This window comes from Sebastes umbrosus, chromosome 14 (genome assembly GCF_015220745.1).
Source record: "Sebastes umbrosus isolate fSebUmb1 chromosome 14, fSebUmb1.pri, whole genome shotgun sequence".
NCBI classification, from domain to species: Eukaryota; Metazoa; Chordata; class Actinopteri; order Perciformes; family Sebastidae; genus Sebastes; species Sebastes umbrosus.
This window is the reverse complement of record NC_051282.1, coordinates 27,099,708-27,126,547: the sequence shown is the minus strand read 5'-3', so window position 1 is coordinate 27,126,547 and position 26,840 is coordinate 27,099,708. Positions and strand designations below refer to the sequence as shown.

The 26,840-nt window shown below is 42.6% G+C and overlaps 3 protein-coding genes across 4 annotated transcripts in view; 1 reads left to right on the top strand and 2 right to left on the bottom strand.

Moving 5' to 3' along the window:
• glis2b (GLIS family zinc finger 2b) overlaps positions 1–17,766 on the top strand; it is a 31,814-nt gene extending 14,048 nt beyond the window's left edge. The window contains exons 2-7 of one of the 2 annotated variants that reach the window (XM_037793572.1): positions 8,050–8,252; positions 8,403–8,533; positions 11,167–11,304; positions 11,418–11,551; positions 11,680–11,798; positions 11,890–17,766. In XM_037793572.1, coding sequence (XP_037649500.1) covers positions 8,075–8,252; positions 8,403–8,533; positions 11,167–11,304; positions 11,418–11,551; positions 11,680–11,798; positions 11,890–12,605 — 1,416 coding nt within the window. In that variant the 5' untranslated portion in view covers positions 8,050–8,074 and the 3' untranslated portion in view covers positions 12,606–17,766. Of the gene's footprint in view, positions 1–8,049; positions 8,253–8,402; positions 8,534–11,148; positions 11,305–11,417; positions 11,552–11,679; positions 11,799–11,889 lie in introns of both variants that reach the window. The other variant, XM_037793571.1, reaches the window with a different exon arrangement.
• Positions 17,767–18,454: 688 nt separating this feature from the next.
• pam16 (presequence translocase associated motor 16) lies at positions 18,455–23,861 on the bottom strand. Its single transcript, XM_037793588.1, has 5 exons — positions 23,711–23,861; positions 23,189–23,273; positions 21,133–21,269; positions 19,846–19,911; positions 18,455–18,630 (listed from the first exon to the last, which is right to left on the bottom strand). Exons 1-5 carry the CDS (start codon positions 23,711–23,713, stop codon positions 18,538–18,540), a joined length of 384 nt encoding a protein of 127 aa, XP_037649516.1. The 5' UTR covers positions 23,714–23,861; the 3' UTR covers positions 18,455–18,537.
• Positions 23,862–24,966: 1,105 nt separating this feature from the next.
• The window catches only part of coro7 (coronin 7), a 136,258-nt gene continuing 134,384 nt past the window's right edge, over positions 24,967–26,840 (bottom strand). The window contains exon 28 of the mRNA XM_037793551.1: positions 24,967–26,716. Coding sequence (XP_037649479.1) covers positions 26,708–26,716 — 9 coding nt within the window. The 3' untranslated portion in view covers positions 24,967–26,707. The remainder of the gene's footprint in view (positions 26,717–26,840) is intronic.

The following is a 26,840-nucleotide window of genomic DNA, read 5'->3' as shown; positions in this document are numbered from 1 at the left end:
TGACTAATCTCACCTGACTTTGATGTGAGTTCATGTAAATCTTAACACATATTTACTTTGAAGCGTGCAAAAGCTTTGATCACTTTAAATCCGATTATTCAGAGTATTGTGTGCGTAAACCTGCTTGAAATGTGCAGAGTTATTTATTCCACCTTGGTCCTCGGTTACAGATGTAAAAGCCAAATGTCAGGGGTCAGAGTCCACACCACACCCACGCCTCAATCAGTCACCTTTGACCCTTTCCTCCCCACCTGGTGGATGGAGAAACCAGCAGGTCTAGACGTGAGACCCACGCTGCAACTGCAGGTCTTTACACAAACCACAAGATCACAAAACTAATGGAGACATATTTACCAAACAGTTGTTTACCTTCAGTTCATTTCAATCTAGTCACTGCAGATTTAGCTCGGAGGTGTTGCTTTTTTTGGTCACGTTTTTGAAAATTGATGTAATAACCTTTGAATCAAGTTCCTCCTCTGAAATTGATCGGTTAGTTTCTTTGTGCTATTGTGTGACTTTTTTTTCACTCCGGATTCACCAAAGTCACACAATACCTGTTTTCTTTCAACGGAGTCTGGTGGCTTTGGTGAGAGCATAGATAACGCCTTCAGTTCTTTGTCGGAAACATAGACTGTATAGCTGTCTCACGGCAAGGTAAACCAGCAAAAATATTCTAAATATAGCGTACACTTAAAGTGATATTGATCTTTTTAGGTGGGTGTTTCTTTTAGGTGGCTAACATACGTTTTGCTGCCGGCCCCGTCAACAGCAGTACATTGCTTTGCTCCCGTGCAGTAACTCCTGTCTGCTTCTCCAAACATGAGGTCATGCTGACTGTCATCTACTGTAGGTAATACACTGACTATGGATAAATACCTCATACAACCCGACTTCAAAACACCCGAACTATCTCTTTAAGAATAATGACCAACCTGTGCACTGAGCAGAACGTTCTACAGTTGAAAAATATTCTTCATTGCAAATTCTTGTTACTCACTAGCTGATATATAAAATTCATGATAAGATAATATAGTCCAATAACATTAAGCTGGCTGATTTATTGGTCGGTGCTCTATGCTCCCTGATTGAAGGGTCACAAGGGCCCGCCAAGTAAGCAAAGACCACAAACAATGGTTTATCTATTGTGCACTGTGTTGGTCTGAGAGCTGTTAGTCAGTACCTCCCCTACACACACATGTGGATGAATACGTACTCTCTATAAGTAAGTACTTAGTGTATAAGTCTCTATAACTCTCTGTCATGGTGCTCTGGTGAAGGAAATAAAATGATAAACCGTGTAATAGTATTGAGATTTGGTTGTATTTTTGGAGTGCTGCTGCTCAGTTTCATAACTTGGTCTTAACTGTATTAGTTTAGTGATGACTGGGTCTCAAAAGGATATCGAGTTGTATAAGATTTGTAGGGATTGCTGCTTCCTGCAAGTATCACAGCATGAGTTTTAGTGTTTTAAAACATGTTAAAGCCCTTCACGTCAAAAGTTGTTAGACATTCCCACCACGTTCTTTCTCTCTCTCTCTCTCTGTGTGTTTGTGTGTGAAAATGAAAAAGAGAGAGCAAAGAGCCCCGGGGAGAGATGGCTTACCTCCTACAGACCACCTCCCAGGGTCACAGCAGGAGGCAGATTAAGTTACAGCCAACCTCGGAGGGGGTCACACAAAAAACGCGTACGCACACACACACACATTCTCTCGCTCTCTGAATCCCTCAAATAAAATATTACACAATAAACGATTTTATACCCCTTGTAACATAATCGCCTTACGCCGCACGGCTTTGATATTCTCTGATTCTTTGTGTTGGCTCTCGTTTTTCTCTGCGCCGTCAGATGAGCTGCGATATCCTCGGTCGGATCAGATCGGGCTAAAGATCAATCGGTCGGAGCGGGGTGAAAGGTCAGCTCTGATCCGTGTGAGCCTAGCCTCGGAGCACGGAGGTGTTGAAACACGTAGCCCTGCTTTGACCCTGTGCTACCTCACCCATCGGCCAACTCCCACACCCTCCAACCTCGACCCCGAACGCATCAAAGGGCGGTTTCCTAATGCAGTTGGGTGGATGTGGGACTCGGGTGGGAAAGGGTTATGCAGGGGAATAGGTGACAGGGGTTGCTGAAGAGGACACACACAAACCCTCTCTTTCAGGACTCCTCTTCCTCCACTTCCTTCATCCTCACCCTCGTATATATCCTCGCTGTGGCCCCTTCGGTCATCCCTCCTCTCTCTCTCTGCTGTGTTTACTCTGCTAGAGAGAGAGGGCCCAGAGAGGGGACAATGCCGCCTTTCAGAGAGACTGTCGACCCCACGGCTGAGCGAGGAAGTCTGCATGGGGGCCAGCCAACACCCCTTCCACAAACTTCACAGCCATCCGCCACTGAGCTTTACACACACACACACACACACTCGCATATCAACACCATACTCCTTCCCTCACTGTATCGCTCTTTCTCTCCGTCGCCCTTTTTCTCTTTGTCTCACATTTCCCACAAGCCCCCTTCTCAGCGGCCGTGGCTGTTTGGAGGATGTAGTCGAGAACCCGTAACTTCGGTCCAAGATCCACACGCTGTGAGTCACTTCCCAGCCTGCTATTCCTCCACTAAGAAATAACCATGAGGGTGGGCTGAGGTGAACTCCGGCGTCTGATTCACCAGAGGCTGCACTGTTCCCGACTCCACTGGGAACACATTAGTGCGGTATTGACTGCCTTTTTGGGTTGCAGCGGGTCCTGTAGATATCTTATGACCCGCCGAGTTTCTCGGAAGTGCAAGAGAGTTCGGTTGTCGTCTCTGTTTCTTTGAGAATGCACACAGAGAGCTGCAGAGTGAGCTTTCATGCAAGTCCATGAAAATGAAAAGATGCAACTCCTCTCTAGAACACCGTGCTTTTTATTTTTGGCAACCTTGCCTTCATCCTGGTGGTGTCTGAGGACGTTTCAGGTTTCCAACCATCCATTATCTGTAGCAGGGGGTGCTGGAGCCGATCCCAGCTGACATTGGGCGAAGGCGGGGTACACCCTGGACAGGTCGCCAGACTTTCACAAGGCTGACACACAGGCCCAATTCCAAACCAGCCCCTACAAACTCTCCCTACCCACTTCCACTCCGTTTGCGCGTTTACGTGTTTGCGTGGAGGGTCCGCCATATTTAAATCCCATCCAACAGCGAGCCTGCATCGATGTCGGCCGACTTAACCAGCCGCCCTTACTAACGCCGTTTTGTGTTCGTCATGGAACATGCTCCAATGTCAGTTCCGTGCGAATACCGGTACAAACATTTACTCGTAAACCGCTCAAACTAAGATAGACATTTACAATTTATTCTACTTTATTGTCATACAAACGTCAACAACATATTAAATAAATAAATAAGTAAATAGATTGTGTTTAGGATCAAATATACATTTACACTGTACATTCAAGAAATATTCTTATTCATTTCTTATTTATATCATTCTGGCATTTATATTTAATACACTTAATAGATCCCACATCTCAACATTTTGTATTTACTGTTGTATATTGCACATCTTAATGCAAATGTTTGTACATATTTCATATTTCTTATATTCTCATTTTATTATTTGTATTATTTTAGTACTTACCAATCTTATATTATGTACATAATTTACATGTTACATGTTTTTTCTGATTTCTGATTCTGATTTAATATGTTGAAGTGAGCAAGTCAGTAGAAATATAACATAACCTCCTTAAAGATAGGGTCGACGACGCTGCCTCATGACAAGTAACCGCGGCAGTGCTACTGTAGGGCTGAGTTTTCTCTTCCATTCTCCAGCAAACGTGCAGCGGCGACGCGGTTTGAGTTCAGGCTGGTGCACGCCAAGGGTAGAGTACAAGCAGGGAGGCATCTGATTGGTTCTTTCCAGGCGGACCGCGAGGCAGTGATTGGTAGACGTTTTTACAGGATTACAGCAGCTACAGATGACGGCTCTTTTCCGATCCTTTTTCAGAGTTCATAAGTAATGGATCGCTGTCGGGGTGTAAAGACCATTTCAACCAATACAACAAATAGTGTATACTGGAGAACATCGTCAACCCTGCCTTTAAGTAAGTAAAAAGCTGGAATCAAGTTCACTGCATTGGAAACAAGTGAAATATTTACAAATGTAAAAAGAAAACCACTTAAATAAATGACATCCTAAGACGGATACTCAGTTGCAGCTTACTGCTAATTCAAAGTGCCCTTTCTCCTTCTACAACATGCAACAAGCTGATTGAAACCAACAATGCTCTTTATTATGTCGGGGAAAGGACAAATTTGTAATGAATTGGCTATAGAGTCTATTATGGAGGTTTAGTAATGGTTTGCACGTGAAGTCGCCGCCTGAGAGGAGCTTTTGTGTGTGTGGAGACCCCTGTAGTGTCTCTACGGGATGACATGATTTGAGGTGCCAAAAATATTTATATTCTAATTTTATATGGATTCAAAAAACATCCATATCTGTTTCTCATCGTGTTTTATAGCACGGTGGATTACAGCAGCACTGATGGGAGGCCAGTTTTCTGTTTGTCCCCGCAGTTGATAGGAGTAGGATTAATGGAAAGGTTAAGCTGATTCTCGGTCTCAGGGTAAGGGCTTTTACTCGATTAAAGTGGATGACAGGCGATTTTCTGCTACTTTAGCCAAACAATAAAGCCAAAAGTCTTGGCAGGCTGTGTGGTGGGAGTTACAGTAAGTTAGTCATATGCACCCGATCCAGAGAGAGAAAGAGACAGAAACAGAGATGTGGTATTAACCGCAGCTTGTTCTAAATGAGGATCATATCCGCTCTGACTGATCTATAAAGATGTTTATTTTCACAGCTAATGGCAGCGTTTGCCCACATAACAAACTCTCTATGGTCAAAATGATCATTAGAGCAACTACCAGTAACACTCCTTTATCATTACACTATTGTCCTGGGTTCAATTGATGGAAATAATCCATTTAACATGCGTCAGGGTATAATGGATACATTTAGCAAAGTCGAGGATGATGGAAACATTACAGATATACACCCCAAAGAGCCAGTGAAAACACAAGGGTACAATGAAAGAGTTTTTGGTTTCTCTAATGCAGTGTTTCCTAAACTTTTTCTGGGGACAACATGGATTATCTCGTTACAATGGCACCTGGCAGTGGGGGGGATATATTAGACAGCTAGTGAACATTTTGAACTTTGACTTTGTGTTGGAAGCAGAAAAAAGCGTAAGGATATGAGCGACTTTGACAAGGGCCAATTGTGATGGCTAGACGACTGGGTCAGAGCAGCTCTTGTGGGATGTTCCCGGTCTGCAGTGGTCAGGACCTACCCAAAAGTGGTCCAAGGAAGGAAAACCGGTGAACCGCCGACAGGGTCAGACCCGAGGCTCATTGGTGCACGTGGAGAGCGAAGGCTGGCCCGTGTTGTCCGATCCAATAGAAGAGCTACTGGAGCTCAAACTGCTGAAAAAGTTAACGCTGGTTCCGATAGAAAGGTGTCAGTGTCACTCACAGTGAATCTCAGTTTGTTGCGTATGCATAATGTTTTTAAAGTTACAGTTATTGACTATATTTGACTTCAACATTCTTCAAACCTGTACATTTTTCTTTAAGGCGAGATATATGGATGCAGATTTACCTAATAGTTTTATATATTATTTTGTTAACAACTCTCAATTCCATAATTACCCAACCAGACAGGCTGAGAATCTTCATCTTCCGTCATATAAAACCTCCCGTGGTCAGTTTTCTATCAGATTTCGTGGAGTTATTTTATGGAATGAAAATGTCCATCTAATGAATTCCTCTGTGTCATTGTCTGTGTATAGAAAGAGACTTAAAAAAATGCTCTGCTGACAAAAACATGTTTTTTGGAAAAAAAACGATCGCTCTTAGAAACTGTAAATATGACAATTGTTCCTGCTTCTTTGTATTTTTTTGTTTTGTTTGAACTTTGCTCCTACACTTTACACTGTATATTTTTATACGTGAAGTGTTTTGAACACTAATATCTAGAATGTACCGGTGATTTTTGTCATGATAGTTATTTTTAACTGTCCTCTCGGCGTGGTTTCTTATACAAGCAATTATAGGTTTCTACCACACACTCACACATATTTTACATTTCTTTCATGTGAATTGTATTTTATTGTCGTTTTATAGGCCTATGTGTGAAACAAATAAACAAACATAACAATGTTATGGCTGATCGGTGTATACGGCTCACTCTAAGGTCACAAAAACACAACGATTCTCGTTTTCAGGTGATGATACACTAAAGAAAACATACTTTTATTATAATGATATTATATTCCTTTTCTACTAATAGATCCCCCTAACTGTTACACACTGGCCCCTTATGAAAAACACACACTTCACAATTTGACAGCACAAGAAATGCTGCAAAGTGAGACAACACAACCAAATACATGAACACAACAGCTCCAGGACCTCTTAAGACCCCCTTAATTGTGACACACTGTTCCTTTAAGTCAAGATCAAGATGGACCGGTGGGTCATGTGCTTGCAAGTGTGGTCTATAATTAGATAAAATCCAAAGGGAATTCTTCCTTATAGGATTCTATATGTGCATATATACAGTATATATGTATATATATATGCATTAATACACAGAGAGATCTCAGTGATAATGCCATAATGCTGCCCTGTGTGCATGTTCATACAGTATGTTCCTCTGTCTGCATCAGTACGTGTGTGTATCATCATCCTCTTATCTATGGCTGATTGAGTCCTTTACACCCCCTCTAGCTGTGTGTACGAGTGTGTGTGTGTGTGTGTGTGTGTGTGTGTGTGTGTGTGTGTGTGTGTGTGTGCGTGCGTGCGTGTGTGAGCTGGTGGCCATCCCTCGTTGGGCTGGTGAACCTGGTGACCTCTCTGCTCCGTGCCTCCCAGACACAAGGGTTTCTCATGTGGCCCCTGGCCAGTCGCTCTCAAAGCCCACCATTCACCACCAACCGTGGCTTCTGTGAGTGTGTGTCGGCGTGTGTGTGTGTGTGTGTATGTGTGTGTGAGGGGAGAGAGGGAGGAAGAAGGGGGTGAATTTGTTGAAATTACAGTTTGATTAATTACTCGTATGTGTGTGTGTGTGAATCAACATGCACACTGGGAGCTGTTCTACATGAACTCGAGCAGAAATATAGGACACCCTGCTGCAACTGTGTGTGTAGACGGAAAAAATGCTTTGAGGAAATATGTATGTGTGTGTGTGTGTGTGTGTGTGTGTGTGTGTGTGTGAGCCTGGGGAGAAGGAGCAGTGAACCCTAACACATTGGGTTGAATAGATAGCTCGGCTGTACTGTACTAGCATTGCCTATATGTGTGAAGCAGTGCATGCTGGATGAAGAGGAATAGACATGTTTACATATAAGCAGAGAGGATGTGGCTTGTGTGAATGTCCATACTTCATGGTGCTACACAGGGACTACAACTAGAACTCACAATGACAGCGAGATGAAGCGCCCTGCCCACAACCCCTCAGGCTGGGTCCAGAGGTCAGTGTGTTTAGAGGGAGGGAGGAGGCGGACGGAGAAGGTGCAGCTGGACTTGAGGGACCCGGGGGGGTTGCAGCCGCCGGTGGGTCTCAAAGGTCCACGGGGTCTGAAGGTGCACACTGTGGGGGCAGGGGTGGGTGGGTGATGTGACAGGGTGCAAGGGCCGGTGGCCGGCTGAGGGGTGGGGTTAAGTGGGGCTGGCGGTGAGGGTGACCATCTGGATTGGATTGTAGAAATTCCTCAGGAAGAGTGTGCGAGTAAAGGTCAGCGTGGAGGAAGAGGAGGGGGGTTGCTCAGATCTCTACGTGTGTGTTTATTTTTCTTCGGCCTACTCAGTGTTTCGGTTTACGATTGTGGTCATTGTCAGAGAGTGTTCTTTACCCAGTGGAATGTGAGATACTTTCAACATTCACGTGGGAAATATCGCAGGTGTGAGACTTTTACAACGGAATGCAGCGTTTCATTGTGTATGAAAACTATCCTTCGTCGGCCCCGCTCGGCCTGACTCTGCCTGACTCTGCCCCTCTGTGACTGTTTGTGCAGGTGGGAGGTCGGCGGAGTCGTGGTCATGCTGTCCCTGGACGAGCCCCTGGACCTGAAGCTCCCTCGGCGGGCCAATGGGCGGGACAGAGGTACGCGCTCGCCCCCGCTATCCCCGCTGCACCCCAAGCGAGCTCGCATGCTCCGCATGGCGGATGATGGCACCGCCGTCATAGAGCCCGCCTCGCCTGCATCTCCGCACACAGGTAGGTCAACAGACATGTCAGCAGCTCTGGATATTCAAGTCTGGACCAACCATCCCGAGAACCATGTTGCTAGAGTCCCCATATCAGACCCCCCAGGTGAGAGGCCATCTTAACAAGTGTGTGTGTGTGTGTGTGTGTGTGTTTTCTCAGGTGTGCAGGTGGTCCCTCATGATCGGACAGACACCCCCACCCCCCCTGCGGTGGACCTGAGCATGTCGCCCTCCTCCCGCCACACCCCCAGCTCTCCAGAAATGACCAACGGCAACTACATCCCCTCAGGGGTGAGTAGGACTAAACATACTGGACAGCTCTAAGTACATCTGTTCACACCTTGCATCATAATGCGTCTCCAGTGACCACTTGTGATCCGATCTCACTTCCCCGCTCTATATGCAAATAAACACGTACTGCAGTAAACACACGGCTAATACAGCAGACGTTGTGATGTAATATTACAGGAATGTCAGTAGTGATATCCTACATATTCTTGAATTTGGGTAAATTTTATTTATTTATTTTATTCACATGAGGAGCGCAGAGACTCCACGGATCCCAGCGGGACGTCAGTTGAGAAGGCGGTCCTTCAATGTGGCCCAGGACACATTCGCATACACACACTACTAAAAGAATGTGTCCATATGTGGTCCAGACCACCTCTAAATGTGGTCTGAGCGATCGGATCTCAATGCGTCTTGAGGTCATTCACACCTGTAATTAGAGCTGTCCACTTGTGGTCAGATTACTGAGGATGCATGTTAATACCAGGTCTGACACATACAGACCTACACACCAGTACAGGTGTATCACTTCAGCTTCTGTTTTGCCTCCACTGCCTCTATTGTTTCCCCACTTAGTTCACCTCTGAGTTGTTGATAGAATAAAACACGTCTTTCAACGCAGTAGTTAGTGGCCAACAGAGAGTGACTGTCAGCAACAACATCGGGTCTTGTCACACTCTCCATAAGGGAATCAGGCTATGCGAGGGGTGGGAGGCTTGTTAGTGTGTGTGTATTTGAGAGAGAGGGGGAGGGGGGTTAGCTCTTATCAAACACCTCTTGTGTCCCCAACAAGTGCCTCTGTCTGCGCAGCTTGCACTCCATGGCCCCACTGGCATGACGTGTGTGTGCCTGTGTGCATGCGTGTACATGTATAATTGAATTTAAGACAAGGTACAGCCACGCAGACCTCACGCCACCTAATTCAATTCACTCCCAATTGAATTGAGACACGCTGGCTGGGACCATTCAGCCGTCCCACGTCCAACTGAGTCCCAGATAGCCCCCGACTCCACCATTACACCCACTCTACACTTTACTGAGGCCAAGTGGATGCAGATTGGATGCTTTCTGTCCCCACTTACTCTCTCTCTCTCACACGCAAAAATAAGCTCTTCCTATAGAAGAGCAGCTGCTCGCATGTCCTCTCCCCTACAGCATCCCACAAAGCAGCTCACATAGTTTGCATGCAGAGGCAGAGCTCTGCAGAGAATACGTCTCGTTTTATTAAATTTGTCACATACGCATTTCTGACATAGCTGAAGATAAGATACGACGAGGCAGCCGCAGGACTGTGATCGTTTGCACACTTATTCTCTCCGTGCTTCTCTGCTATCGGACTTACGCGTCCCTTATTTTTCTTCAAGACTCCTCTCTGTTTTCTGCTTGAGCTGAGTTACTCTGTGTGTGAGAGCCGGTGCATTAGCTCTTTGAGCCCCAGCTGAGGTTCAGTGAATCTTGCAGCTCTCATGCCGAGCTCGGGGATGTAGGGAGGTTAGCACGCAGCGGGAGACTACAAGAGCAAAAGTGGAGTGGATTTTTTTTGAAGGAAGAGATCAGCAGTTCTGTACTCCATTGACAAAAAAGAAAGATGTTTGTCTCTATCAAGTGGAGCCATCACTACCTGTTTCTGTCATCCAGCTGATGGTCTATTCTCAATCACACCACGTAGGCAAGTGCTATCAGAGCATCATACCACCGGCTACACAGGCAGCTTTAGACAGTCACCAGGTATACAATCTTTTTTATCACATCAAGCTGTATTTTCTCCCACCACAGTGAGCATGAACGAAAGCTACCGGTTACCGGTGGAGGCAGATGGCCACCCACCCAGAGGCTGCTTCTGCCCAAGGTTTCTACCAGATACAGAGTAGTTTTTTCTTGCCACTGTCATGGGGGATCTCTTGATGGGTCTCTAAATTACAGAGTACAGTGTAGACCTTCTCTATATGCAAAGCACCTTGAGTATGGCTGTCAATTGATTCAAATAATTAATCACGATTAATCATGATTGTCCATAGTTAATTGCAAAAAAAAATTCTGTTCAAAATGTACCTTAAAGGGAGATTTGTCAAGTATTTAATGCTCTTATCAACATGGGATTGGATAAATATGCTGCTTTATGCAGATGTATGTATATATCTATTATTGGAAATCAGTTAACAACACAAAACAATGACAAATATTATCCAGAAACCCTCACAGGTACTGCAATTAGCATAAAAAATATGCTCAAATCATAACATGACAAACTCAAGCCCAACAGGCAACAACAGTAAAGGGGAGACTCGTAGGTACCCATAGAACCCATTTTCATTCACATATCTTGAGGTCAGAGGTCAAGGGACCCCTCTGAAAATGGCCAGGCCAGTTTTTCCTCGCCTCGCAGTGGAGTCCTTAGGTTTTTTAGTTTCATATGATGCCAGTATTTTCACTCTAGCTTTAAAACTGAGCCGGCTACAACCTCCGAAAGATCGATTGCATTAATGCGTTAAAGACATTAGTGGCGTTAAAACAATTTTTTTTAGGGCCAGCTGTATTTCCTTAAAGCACATCACATTACACTTGAACTAAAGCTAAACCTGTGCAGTAGATTGATTGAACCCTTGTTTGTTTACCAGCACTCTCACATCTCACAGGCCTTTCAGTTCTTTGTGCCAATCGGAGCCGGTGCGGGACTCCACCTGCCATCCTCCATGTTCATTGGCCAGACGAGCGACAAGAGAGCCTCTCCTGACCTCTCGGCGGATGAACAACTGGCCTGCCACTGGAAGAAGGTAATAAGACTCAGAAAGTAGAAGAGAAAAAAAACATTTCATGATCCTAAACTAGGATCAGCTCAAAATAGCTTTATCATCACACTTCATTTGAAATGTTTTCGCTCCTCTAGTGCCATCTGCTCTTTGACTCCCTGCAAGACCTGGTGGACCACGTCAACGACTTCCACGTCAAGCCTGAGAAGGAGTCTGGGTACTGCTGCCACTGGGAGGGCTGCGCTCGCAAAGGGAGGGGTTTCAATGCTCGGTGAGAAGATCATACACTCTGGAAAGGCTACGTCCACACTGCAAGCAAATGTGGCCCACATGACTTATTAAGTGTACATATTAGGGGAGGATTCAAGAGGAACTTATTTTGTTTTTGTGTGGCTGCAGGTACAAGATGCTCATCCACATCCGCACTCACACTAACGAGAAGCCCCATCGCTGTCCCACCTGCAACAAGAGCTTCTCACGCCTGGAGAACCTCAAGATACACAACCGGTCACACACAGGTCAGTGGTAGAGCCGTACGCAGTACGTCTAAGTTAAGATTTTGTCTGTCAATGCATTCTCAAAAATCTGGATCACTTCTCCTCGCTGCAGGTGAAAAGCCCTACATCTGTCCTTACGAGGGTTGCAACAAGCGCTACTCCAACTCCAGCGACCGCTTCAAGCACACGCGCACACACTACGTGGACAAGCCCTACTACTGCAAGATGGTGGGCTGCCTGAAGCGCTACACAGACCCCAGCTCCCTCCGCAAGCACATCAAGGCCCACGGCCACTTTGTGCTTCAGGAGCAGGGCTCCCCGGGTGGCGTGGGCTCCCTGCTGAGGGGGAGTCAAAGCGGCGTACTCCATGGCGAAGCCGGGAAGGATTCAGAGCTGTCTTACGTGAGCGCGGCCCACATTATCATCCCGGGGGCGGCGGCTGCTCTCCTGGGAGGCCACGCTCTGCAGGGTCTGGGTGGCGCCCTGTCCCCCCTCAGTCCCCGGCCCCTGGACCTCAGCACGCTCGGTTGCCCCGGCTCACCTCCAGGCATCCTGTCCTTCAACGGCTCCACGCTGGGACTCGCCAAATCCCATCTGCTCTCCCAGGGGTTCCCCTCCTCGGCCCTGGGCCTGTCCATGATGCCCGTGCTGGGGGCCTCGTCTGACCGCAGGGTCCAGAGCCAGCAGGCCAAGAGGGGCCGGGGGGAGGAGGCGGAGAACGAGGTGACTGGGAGGGTCCTGAACCTCTCCACGGGATCCCATGATCCCCTGTCCTGGGTGGTCATCCCCCCAGGCACCGTGGTGCTCAAGCCAGCTGTGGTCAACTGATACACACACACACACATTCCAGAAGAGCTCAGGGGGTCGGGACGGGAGGGTGGACGCCATAGTGAGGGTACGGGGCGGTCAAAGGTGATGGGGATTGGCTCGCACAATCAAATCCAGGCAATGCATTTCAGAGAAAACTATACCACCAATCAACAAAACTATAGATAACACTACACCTCACAAGAAATACAACGCAAGCCTCTTGTATTGACGGGAAACTTGAGGCCCAAGAACTCTGTTCAGGAACAGTATTGACTGTATTTCTATCACAAGGCCTGACAACAGGCTCTATCTTTGCTGTCTTATTTTGTACTTTACTCATTCCCTGACAGTCTTAGTGCTCTGTGTTCTCACAAAAGTCCTGATTCATTGATTAGTATTTATATCATCAGACAGCGTGCCTCCAGCTTAGCAGTGAGATAAGATGCACCACGAAACTGAACGACGCTCTCACAGTAAAGGCAAATGTGCACGCGATAGGACGATTCTTCATTTTTAAAGTTACACAACCTATTTTTCATAGGCTGCTGTGATTAATATGCTTCAGACAGGCTTGCAAAAAAAACCCAAAGCAAGTGAACTCAAACTGTCTTGGATTTGCAGTTTCAGCTCTGAGTTCAATTAAACACAGCACTTATTAATAGTGTCAACTGATATTGAAACCTCAAAAACTGCTGCTAAACCTTCTCAGCTCCCCCCCAGTGTAGCACAAACTGGGAGGGAGCACTTTTTGACAATCTGTCCCCAGTTTTGGGGAGGGTGACCAACATGGAAACAGCCACCAGAATGTGTGCCAGACTAGGGGCTTTTTAAGGGCACAGAGCTAACTGAGGACTTTACAGACAAACGGTGTTGCATCACCTGACAAGATGACCAATCATCACTTCCTCTTTTACACAAATTGAAAAAGGCACCGGTGTGTCTGGCTCCCCCCTCTGGTTGGACACGATACACACAACAATCCCGCTTTCCACTTACACTACTCGCACTGTTTTTAACTTCTGGATTGTCCAGCTGCTTTTCCTGTAATTGAATCAACATGGCCAGTTTGTGTTATGAAAGGGCCACTGTGGTGATAAACACTAGTGTCTTGTTTTTTAAAAAAGCGACCCGACCCAAAACCAGCTGCGAAAAGCAGGTGGTCGTCCAGTCGAAGCCCAACTTAGCCTTGTCGGTTGAAGTTTTGTCCCAAGTTCAACACGTCCCATGCTGTGCCAAAAATACCTGGAGAGGGGGAAATGTATGTATTGTGCCGCAGAGGGGGGTGTGATGCACTCGATGCCACATACAGCTGGACTGACTAGGAAGCCACACTATTGCAAACTGCCTCATTTTACGCTGTCCAAAGGGGCAGAAAAAAAAGACTCATTTGACGTCTGGGAAAACTTTTCTCATGGTTCGATAAAGCAGTCAACACGCACTTACCACACATACTATATTCCTTACATGTTTTATGAAATGTTACTGCCAAGTGATGGATCTTTAAAACTATTTTTCTGCAGGGGGTTTATCCTGTTGTGGAGTCCTGCTTAGCGTTAATGCATGTATGATGTTGACTCCACAGCGGAGAGCTATAGGGAGCAGGAGAGGATCGTCACAACACAACAGACTGCCGCACACTACTACCCTCCTCTCTCTGCTTATATGTTGGTGGTCTTACTTTTCCACTCGCCCAGTCTTAGAAATAATCTGTTATTGCTGTTTTTTTCTTATTGTTTTTTTTGCTGTTGTTCAGACGAGACATTTTTTTCTGATGTTGAAGTTGCTTCCTGTGTTCTGCGACGGCTGCTCTCAGCTCAGCTTTCTGCCGCCGAGCGTTTTGAGGGGTTGAGGAGAAGACAAGAGGGAGAGGTGTGTGTGGGGGGGGTCTTCTAGAGCAGTGGTTCCCAACCTGGGGGGTTTGGGATGAATCTAAAGGGTCACCTGATGACTACATTGATATATGAAAGAACACATTTTTCCTTTTACACAAAATTTGGTTCATTTTTTCACTTTTCTCTAGTATGTTTTGCTTTATAGCGACACTAGCGATGTGGCTCAGTGGATGGCGTCCAGACTGAAATATCTCAACAACTACTGGATGGATTGCCATAAAATCTTGTTTATTCATGTTTCCCAGAGGACTTTTCATCGTGCCACCATGAGGTTGACATTTATGGTTTGAAATGAAATGTCTCAACAACTATTCATTGAACTTGGGTACACACATTCATGTTCCCCGCTGGATTAATTGTAATATCTTAAGCGATCCCTTAACTTTCCATCTTGCGCCGTCATCGGGTCAAAATTTCTGTTTGTCCAACACTTTGGTTTATGACCAAATACCCGCAAAACTAATGACACTGACAACCCCCAGGTGTACTTTGTGTTTAGTTGAGCTAATCAGCAAATGTTAACTTCAACACGTTCTCATCTCAACTCGTCACATACTGACGCTTTCTCAGACCTCTCGGCGTCACTTTTCGGTCGCATGTAAACACGTGATTAATGTCGTGAATTCAACTAAAACACTTGCTTACAATTAGGCAACAAAACCACTTAGTTAGGTTTAGTAAAAAAAACAATATAGTTAGACTTAAAACTACAAGTTTGTAAAGTGAAAATGTGAAAACCGGAAACGAACGATCAGCTGATTGTAAAGCGGGACAAGAACAGTGGTCTCTTGGATGCCTTTGAGCCTTGTGTTGTTGGACACATCCGACTCCCCTCCCGCCCGTTGACGGCGGATGGGTTTACGTTGTAGTTCATGGAAAGCCTGGTGCGTCGTATACCGGCGTTAAGGGGCTGCCTTTTGCGGCAGTATCGAACGCCGATGGCTGTTACAAGGCGTTGGTATTTGACGCCCTGGGAATGAGAACGGGCTGGCATGTTACATTGTCGCCTCGCTTCCCAGCATTGAACACTTAATGCGCTGCCATTAAACGAAAGGAACTAGGCACCTGATTGGACGAACGCTCTCACTCGTGGGCTGCTGCTCCCAGCTTTCAAACCGGAACCAACATGGTGGCTCATTTGGAAACTTTCTTCGAAAAGAGTTCACCGAAATATATTTCTGAAAACATTTTATGCGAAAAATAAGCCACGCAGTTGCTGAATCTGCCTTTATTTTGGATCGACGATGTTTAGTTTAAAAGTTTCTCGGGAGTTTCCAGAGGCTGCGAGTTGTGCCGGGCGCCCCTGATTTGCCCTAAAGTAGCCGAGACCTCGGAGGCTGTGGACACGTTCCATTAGTCCTCTTGGGAAATACTGAATGTGGTTATGAAACAATGTGGGAAGGAGAAATCACTCTTTTGGTTGAAATGCTCACAACAATACGTCCAAACTGAGGCCACAAACTGTGATTACGTTCAGATGATGCTTCATTTTAAGCCAAAAAGGTTGGAGACCACTGCTCTAGTGGGGGGAATAGGAAAAATATATATATCTAGTGGACCAAATGATATCACATTCCTCCATGACAATCACATTGGTGTACAAATATTAAGTGTCCTAACAACATTATCTTCGGGGCTAAATTAGATTTGCAAACTCTGCTTCCTTTGTTCTTTTAATTTTCCACCGCCAGATAAACCACAGAGAAATAGCATCCGGCTGTGAAATGGCGGGCAGCGCTGCTAAAGCGTGAGAGCAAAGAGAGAGAGAGAGACAGGACTGGCTGAATGAGTGAATGAATGGACAAGGGGAAAGGGAGAGATGAGGGGAGAGGCTGTGTGTGCCAGCAGAGGGGAAAAAGAGGCAGAGGAGAGCTGCGCCATGCAGCCGCCCTCCATCTGGTCACCTACCCAGCGAACGGCCCTCTCGGCTCTGAAGTCACTGGCTGCGCTGTGCCCAATGTGGCAGCGACTCACAGGCATACCAGCCTGCAGAAAACTAGGCCACTGAACTCTGTCTGCCCTCGGCTTCTTTTTTTTTTTTTATAGATTAAACCCAAAAGGCTCAACTCCCCCACCTCCCGGCCACAAAGCGTTTCACCAGAGATGGAGAAAACAGGCAGACTAACAAGCCACATTCACAGTAAACAAAAACAAATATATAACCCTCCCTTGTCTGGGGTGCGAGCTCTGTGTCGGACCTCCTACGGGGCCGGCGAGGATTCACAGCTGAGATTAACAGGCGTACCTGAGTTTCTGCCTCAGTGGTTCTTAGTCATCATTATATCTCTCAGCCTGTCTCTGGGTTCAGGCTGGGCATTGAAGTGAATCTCTCATTGTGAGTGGACAATCCTGCCATGTGATGTCATCAGAAACAGGTGTTAAGTAGGCTAGACACGGTTTCCGTGGCAACAGTGAAACCCACAGATGCGGCGGCGGCTCTCCTCCTCCCTGTCTTGTCTGTCTCTCCTCTGCAGGTCGAAGCCAGGGACAGAGAGAGAAAAGAGGCGGCAGAAAGCTGAACAATATGACACGGATCCTCCCGGGGTCCACATCGATTTTTTTTTTCTTTTTTCCAAAATATCAAATAAGCTGTATGATCCATTAACCCTTTGAGCTCAGTCTGTAATAAACTGCACTTTTGTTCCCCCCTCATAGCGTGTGTAGATACGGGGATGCTGCCACATCCTTTCTCAGTGTACAGCGTTACTCATCAGTTGTTTTGAGAACCAAGAATAATTGTAAAAAAAATTCATCCTCAGTTGCTAAAATGTCTGAATTTGATGTCTTTGATAAAAAGCGGTACTTTGCTCCTGGAGATTTTAACCCTCACTTAACTGTTATGAAAGGTGGAACTGAAATCCAGGGGCATAAAATTTGTGTTAGCTAGCTAGGTCAGTGTCATTGTAAAAGGGGTGCCATTGACTGAAGTGCCACAGTGTTGCACAAAGGGTTAATGATAAGACTAAGGCCACGCAAGGCCTGTTCCAAGTTATGTTTTTTGCACATTTGTGAGATATTGTCAGTATTTTAATTTTTTTTCCAAGTGCCTTTTTATTATAGGTAAAATATAGAAGTTATACACTATATGAAAAAAAAAATGATTATATGAAAATATATTTTTCCTGGCATCATGTTCTGTGGTTGAACATGCAGAATTTTAGAGTTGTAAAAGTCTCCAATTGGTACAACATAGCGGTGTTCTCCTGTTTTAGAGGAATTTTATTACGATATTGATAATAATGTCAATGAAAAGAAAAAAATGTTTAATAAAGTTGTATTTGATACAACTTGTGTATTCATTTTCTGTTTCAAATATACAATAAAATTACACACATTATGGAAATGTACATATACATAATGATCAAGATGTGCACCGGAATAAAAACAGCAGTGGTGGAGGAAGTATTAAGACCTTTTACATTAATAAAAGTAGCAATATTAGTATAAAAATACTTAGTTACAAGTAAAATTCCTGCCTTCAAAAAATACTCATTATGCAGAAGGGCCCATTTCGGCATAATATATATTATTGAATTATAATTAGTGATGCATTCATGTGTATATCACCTTAATGTTGCAGCTGGTTGATTTATTTTTAAATTTTCTATTAATGGGAATTTGCAAAGTAACTAAAGCTGTCAAATAAATGTAGTAAAAATATATTTAATACATTTATAAATATTTGCTTTAAAAATGGAGTAGTAAAAGTATAAAGTAACATTAAATGTAAATACTCATACCTCATAATTGTACTTAAGTACAGTATTTGAGTAAATGTACTTAGTTACATTTCAACACTGACAGAACAGTAGCTGAAACTGACATGTATAAAAGTATTTCTGTGTTAGATCATTGTAAACCATTCAGTATATAACATTTGACATAAAAAAAGAACAATAAGACCATATTTTATTGTTTGTGCTTCCCGGTCTTAAAATAACACCCATCGCCCACAAAATGCCACAAAGTCGGGAGTAGAGAAAAAGAGAAGACTTTTATTGGGTTATAATTTACAGAGGATGGGGAGAGGAAAGACGGGGCGAGCATAATTTCAGACTTCATGTTTCCGTGTCCTGCCGCGACTTTTGTTGTTGTTGTTGTTGTGTCTCAATAGTTAGTTCCTCATCTAGACGCTCTTTAGCCCGCACCACCTGCACACAAACAATAATGATAATAATGAGAGAAAGAGAAGACACTTAAATTAACCAAATGACACCATGGGTCACTCAGAGCAGGTATTAGTGGGAGATAAAATCAGTAACATTTCAAACACGACACAGTTCAAAGAGTGAATGAATTCCTCCCACACACACACGCACACAAAGAGTCATAATTTAAATTCAACACAGCCACAAAGACAACTTGTTGAAACTGAAAAAAGTTGTCATTATCTCACAGCCCTCCATTGCCATGCTAAAAATACTAAAGACATATTTGTTGAATGAACGGCATCAATGGCTTCATCTTCTTAAGAGACTCAGAGAGTCGGTCAGTCTTAAACATAGTTCACAAAACTGTCTTTGAGATTGTGCCAACATTCAACCGTCTTATGATGGTTTGGTTTCCTGGACTGCAGGCTGAGAGGTAAACTTGTTAGAGTAGTAAATAAGGTAACTGCTGACAAAGCCGAGTGATTTGTATACTGCCAGGACAAGAGGTCAGACAGCCCTTTCCAACGAGGAACTAAAACCGTAACATCTGTATATGCAAAGCCACCAGACTCCATTGAAAAAACAGTAATTTTACCTATCAGAACACAGGAGTTGCTGGTCTCCTGCTGTCTTTGTTGCTTAGTTGTGTGTGTTCTGCGTGGTATAATTACTGGTTTGTTTTTTTTCTCCAATGGAGCCTAGTGAATTTTGGCGACAGCATAGAAAGACACAACGGCTTCAGTTCCCCGTTGGAAAGGGGCTGTCTGACGGCAAGGTAAAGCGGTGAAAATATTCTAAATATAATGTACACTGAAACTGATATTGATTTTTTTTAGGTGAGTCTTTCTTTTAGGTGGCTAAAATATGTTTTGCTGCCGGCCCCGTCCACAGCAGTACATTGCTTTGCTTCTGTGCGGTAACTCCTGTCTGTTTCTCCAGACTGGGGTTGTGCCGACCATCATCTACTGTAGGTAATACAGTGATTATAGATAAGTACCTCATACAACCCCACTTCAAAACACTCAAACTATTCCTTTAAGCTATGTATTATAATACTCAGTCTGATGGTTACCTGATACCATATTTGTTTTATATGTTCTTGTGCTGTTTTTGTATTTTGGTGAGCAAATAATTACTTTAGTGGGCAATAAAGTGATATTCTCTACAACACATCTGAAAGTCATTGTGTAGCATTCCAAGAAACAGAATACTTACTTTTGATTGTATGTAAAATGAGCCGCCCACTTCTTTGTCATTGGCTTTAAAAAGGTGCTCGTAGTTCTGGAAGAGAAACACGATTTTTTTCAGAACAGCAGCAAAGACACTCATTGACACATTTTCTGATCATTGTTGCAGCAGAATGTAAAGAAACATGTTGATAATATTCATTAATGGTCATGTAAAAGAAACCATGTTTATTAAAACTGTGAACACCCACATAGGTGTTTTTCAGGTGGGCCGGAGCTTTGATGGGAATCTATAAGATCACAAATCATCTACCAATAAGAACGATAAAGGTGTAATTTGTCCCGCCCTAACAGGTGCAACAAAGCTAAGAGGAGACTGAGGAAGATGTCAATCAATAGACGCCCACACTGTCCTGAGCAGAAGTCTAATCAGACAGATTAACTGAAACACCTGTGTGGGTGTTCAGAGGCTTTAACTCACAGAGATGCAAATTCTTCAATATGTTCTTTGCAGCTCTGATACACAGAATCAGTGTGTTCAGTCATCATCTTGTAAAGATATAACCAACTAACAATATTTTATGACCACGCCAATTTAAGTCCAAAGGGGCGAGTGTTTCATCACAAAAAGGGAGATTTTGAGGAGCAAAAAATCATTTTCAAGCATTTATCAAGATGCTGATCAAAACCAAACTGATCTACTGGCATACAGTATGTTACTTACAACAACATGTAAGTCAACCCCTACGCCTTTACTGCTATGGTAATAAAATTGGAACAGCTCACCTACATCATCATCATCGTTGGCTTTGGGCTTTGTACGACTGATGTTTTGATACGGGTGTTGACGTAGACTCAAACTCTGTCCGGAGGTCGCTTGGAGTTCCAGTTAATGCGTTGGCCGAACTAATGGCCGGCTGCTGTGGTACCGAAGCGTGGACCGCCGCCGGATAATATTGAGGGATGGCTTCTATCGCTAAATGGGGTGACAATGGTGGTTGAGCCTATGGCCCTCTGATGATAGTACTGCATTTTGCAGTATCGCAAAATGAATGTCTGTGGTGACATTCCCGGGAAAAATCACAAGTGGCGCTCTCTGGGAAGTGAGATCCAAAAACACACCTGAAGTACAGGTGTGTTTTTCGCTTATCGCCAAAGAGAACGAAACAGTAACTTTAAGAAGCTGGTAGGGTAGCACGACAGCCACCACGGAGGTAGTGGCGTGCTTCATGGATGTGCTGGAGTAAATTCTGACCGGGGTGGAAAACCTTTATTTTGAGATTATTTAAGAGAAAGAGAGATTGTGTTTTTGTACCTTCTGAATCTCCTCAGGAGTGAGCGTGGACACATTGAGGATCTGCTGCGCCTCTTGCAGAGTCATCCCGGTGATGCTAGACGCTGCAGCAGAGTGCTGACCTGCACTGTTTCTGGCCTGCGCTGCTGCTTGACTGGCTGCGAGAGAAAACACAACACAAATTCATTTCAGTAGACAACATGAATGTGACCACAAAAAATAATATTTTATCAGGTTTGTTTTTGTCTTCAAATGATTTCTACACACAACACTCAAATCTTCAAGATATATTCAATTTACAAATTATGTCAAACAGAGAAAATAAATATTTGGCTTTTTTGCTTGATAAACAAATTAACCAAACTATTGTCTGTCAATTGTCCGATTTATGAATCATCAATTTGTCTCTGCAGTAATTTTACATAACACATTTACAAAAAACTTATACACACAAATATCTTACATCTCTTGCAAAAGCTTCATTCAAAACTGTATCAATTCTTCTAAAAATGTTTTTTTGCATCACAACTTTACAAACAAACCAAAAATAAATTACTCTTTCCACATGCCACACTGATGTGTGAAGTATAAAACACCATTATCTTTAGTTTTTGGGCATTTTCATTTGTAGTGTGCTTTAAATATATATTATTAACACAAATGCAATAGGGGAAACAAATGTGTTTATTCTCAATACTCATAAATCCTCTAACTGTCTCTCCAAAAGTGGCCTCCATTGTTGTGCACACCAAAAAGCAAACCTGAATGCTATTACAGTTTTTCTCGATTGTTTACACACATTTTCTGAAAGCATGCCTCATACTCTCAGAATTCTACACACAAATAAAAAAACACACACACAATGGGCAAAACCCCTCAATTCTCCTGCAAAATGAAACTTTACATTCAAAACAATGTTATTTCTTCTCAAAATGGTATTTTGTTTTCAAATGACACACACACACCATCATATGAATAGACATTTATAAGAACCAGTTGAACACTGATGTGCTCAATGTAAAACACTATGATGAATGGAAACACTTCTCCTCCATTCATCATAATGACTCAGGTCTTTTTTTTGTTCAGTGTTACACTTACTACAGACAGTACATACATAAGTGTGTTGTAAAATATTTTAGAATATTGTTTTTATACTCAGAACACATAAATACACGGTAACAAATATATTTTATTTTCCCCACAAAAACAATGTACACAGTGAACATCCCAACCAACACAAAGTTGCACATACAGTGGTCTACATACAAAACAACAGAAGAATTTACTGTATACAGTTACAGTAAAAAAAACTATGCTGCATCCTCTCTTCTGTTTCGGTCTGGCCACAGCACCTCATCCACATCACAAGCAATGTTTGCCCTTTTATGCTAAAGCTCTGATTGCTAATTGTAACACTGTGTGACAGGTGTTTGCCCATGTGATGAGTCAGTGTGCATAGTAGGGCAATTGACTTTAGAATTTTGAATGACAGTGTGTTCCTTGTGAAAACGAGATTTTCTTCATGAAAATTGTGCCAAATGCAGAGAATTGTGTGTAGTGTTTTGAAAAAAGTGTGTTTTAGAACTGCAATTTGAGTGTAAAGCAGGAATTGTGCTTGTAGTTTAGCAGAATTGGTTCAGGGGGTTGGTGCATGAGTTACATGTTGTGGTCATTGTGTGTCAAGTACCAGTATTTGTGTGTAAACAATTGAGAAAAACTGTAATAGTGTTCAAGCTCTGATTACTAGGTGATCTAATTGGTTACAGGTGTTTTCACAGGTGCATTCTGGGTGAAGATGATTGATAGAGTGTGGTAGTTCAGTGGCAGTGTTTAGCAAACAAGGCTTTTAGTTTTGAATGATGGATCTAATGTACATTACTGTATGTAGTTATTTGCAAAAAAATGTGTTTTAGAATATCAAACAGTGTAAAGCAGACATACAATGTGCTTATTGTTTTTTCATACCTGGTCAATAGATCAGTTTCAATAATTGTTCCACAAGTAGGTCTACCAGCTTTTGTGTCTTAGCATTTCAAAAAAGTATAGTTGCATATACATATATGGATCATCATACCTGCAAATTCTTGCTGTAAAGCCCGAGCAAAGGCCCTTCCCACCACCTGAGCTCCCATCACAATGATCTGAGCCAGATATCTAGCCTGCAGAGGAAAAGAAGCACAACTTAACATATGCAAAGATTAATCACAAAAAGCACAAAGTATCTTCACATTGACAGTCATAGGAGCCAGAAGAGAGAGAATGTCAGTCAGTAGTCCTCATTTAGTGACATTACAGAGTCAGACATCAGTCCAGAGACATCAGGTCAGCTGATGTCATGTTGAGACAGTGTTAAGTGTCTGCAGGTGCTGGTGTTAGAAGCAGCTTCATCCCAGCTGTTAACACTGTGACAGTCTTTAAACGAGCCTCCAGCCTGCTTAGACATGAATTCACTCACATTTCTGCACATTAAATCACATGACTAATGTCCCAGTGAGGAGCACACAGCTCTCTTATGTAACTGTTACCTGCTGGAGAAACACACTGCGACAAGGACACACATTAACATCCACACGACCACTACAGCATGTGTTCTTACCATGTTCTAATGTTCTGATGTGATGCAGGTCCTCGGGACAGAGTGTTACAGCTTCTTCTGTTTGCTCACATGTAACCAGCGAAGGTTATTAAAGGGTCAAAGTTCAAAGAAGCGTCGACAGAGCTGCAGGATTCAAGAGGAACCAGGTGGATGACGTCATCTTTAATACTGACCTCTACTGGCAGGGAGGTCAAACTGCAGCTTCTGCTTCTTTTCATGATAATAATCACTAAAACAGACTGAAGTGTTAACAAACTGATACTAAGTTAAGAAAAAAAATGACAGGTTATAGAATTGTTTATTTTTTATTATAAATAATAATTTGCACATATAAGAAAAGATGACAAATAGTCAATATGATTAAGTTAAATATGTAAGTAATGAATTGGTATTGTAATTAAGATATATCATAAGTAATTAATTGGTATTCTGGATTGATAACAAATTTATATTTTGATAAGTATAATTATATCAGTAATTCATTTATATTTCAGAAATATTTATAACAAATGTCTTAAATTATAGATTAAGGTCTTATTTATAACATAAACAAAGAATAATGCACAATAAAAATACTTTTTTTTTTTTTTTACTTTACTGAGTGATCAACTTATAAGCCGAACTATAAACCATAATATTATACAATACGCAAAATATTCTTTAATTAATTTATAGGCCATATTAAGCTCTCTCTGATTTTATATATAGACTTATATATAAGTCATAAAATATGAGACCATTTTCAGGAAGGGAACTCCAAAGTGTTAATAAGAATAAGAATTTGTTCTTAATTGACTTGCCAGGTTAAATAAAAGTTAAATTAGAAGTAAATAAAAACATAAAGTTATGAAGAAAGTTGGTCTGATCACAAAATTTCAAAACATATTTGATGTAGATATAAAATGTCTGTTTATGTGTAGAAGGTAAGCAAGACCAATATAAACCAGTCTACCCATTAGAATTATTATCTGAGTGCTTGAGATTGGCCAGTATGGGTTCCTGACAGTTAAATATGTCACTATTCTTATATAATGCAAAAAAAAGGATGAAAAATCCATCTTTTTTTCTTCCAAAAGTCATGTGGCTAAAATGTTGCTGCACAACAGTAACGACGCAAATGTATTTCATTTATTTTATGCACTTATTTATTTATTGTTTCCCCACACAGTCTCCACCAAAGACATCACGTAAGCCATTCCCACATGTCTACTCACTATGGTTGCCATGGTGACTTCATCACAAAAGGACAAGAAGCATTGGGTTCAAAATCGTGTTTATTGCGAGACAATATTTAAAAAAAAAAATCCACAAACCATTCCTCAAGTACGACAGACAAAACCATTACTCAGTGTATAAAAAGGAAGTTCTTTTTTTAACACAATGGAAGGCAAGTTAATCCAATACATGTATTACAAAGTATGGCGTTGGGAGAATCACAAGCACATACAGTGTAACGTCACACAAACACCAACAACACCTGCACCTGTTCAAACATCAATGGTGGGTTCTAGCCTGCATTAATTGGCGATATTGCTGTAACCCTGATTGGAAAATTACATGATACCTGTTATGGCTGCATTGCAAGTTATTAATACTGTACTGTTATTGTGTTAATTAACACCATGATGACTAACTATTAGTAAACATTAGATAAGAAAAATTAGCTCATTTAAGTGAGGAATATCCCCAAACAGTCTGAAAACCAACAAAAGATCATAATTAAAAAGTTGCCCAGCAAAAAAGAAAGAAAGAAAGAAAGAAAGGAATCATCTCAGAGTATACAAAGGCCCCTTTAAAAACTCCAAAAAGGAGGTGGTTTGGCTTTTAATGCATAACATCCCACTTTCATTAACCTTTAACCTCTACTTATACGACTATTATAAGACTACCGGATGGTCCATCAAACCTATAACTTGTAGAAATAAAGTAACATATTATTGTTATTAAAATGGCATTTCATTGGCAAACAAAGACAAAGTGAACTTAATGTTGTCGTCGTAAGAAATTCCAGTTCATGGCCAAACATGAACACTGGTGACCCTGTTGTATCCTCAGTGTGTGTTTTTTTTTTGCTGTTGAAGGCTGGAACATGTTACAGTAATCGTGTGTGTTTCACCTGATCAAACAGGAAGACGAGGGTTGTTGTTTTTTATATCAGATGTACGATATTCACTTGTTCAGTGAGATCATTAATCTTCATCAAAAGACACATTGTGACTGAGCGTGCTCACATGACTGGCCAGTAAAAAAAAAAGCAAGCAGCGGAGGTAAATGTGCACACAGATAACAACCTGGTATCTTAATATCAGAAAAAATAACAGACTGGGCACAACAGGAAGCCATTATTTTATATATCAGGACACCTCAGAGTGGGTTATCATGCTTAAACCACGGTCCCACAAAAAGAGAAGCTGTGCTAAAATACTTTAACATGAAGCAGAAGTATTATTGCTGTGATTGCCTTCCGTTTAATTCACCTTTTGCACAGACGAGAAATATGTTTGAGGTGTCCTGATGTATGATTTCAATAGACTATATTTACGGTTGTATTATCCTGTATGGTGAGATTTCATTCATCAAAATATCATGAATAGTGTGACATCATTTTGTAGTCTACGTCAACATAACATACTATGTCAGATTTGATCCCAGGATTAAATATTTAAGCTGAAAATGATTTTCATATCAAATTTCATGCAGTCGGATATGATGAACACCAAACTAGACAACATGACATTTGATCTTCCAAACCTTTACAGATATTGTGATACATACGGATATCAGAAGGGCGTTATAGTTATTGTTGTCATCATTTATACTTTCACATTGTAGAGTATTCTTTTGTGCGTGCAGTATAGGCTGAGATGTTGGCTGATTAAGCTCGGAGGACGTGTGGGTGGCACCATCGCACACACAAAGATGGCAGCGTAGCTTGACAGGTGATCTGTTCTCTTCTCTCTGCTGTTGGCACCGTGAAAGGCAAGATGGGGTCCTCCTCTAGTCATCCTGGACGACACACAGTTCAGCAAAGACGGATTAGAGTATTAGCTTTACATTAATACCTTATTGGTCCCTACTGTCTCAGTATTTGATGTTAAAGGTTCAGTGTGTAGGATCTGGCGGCATCTAG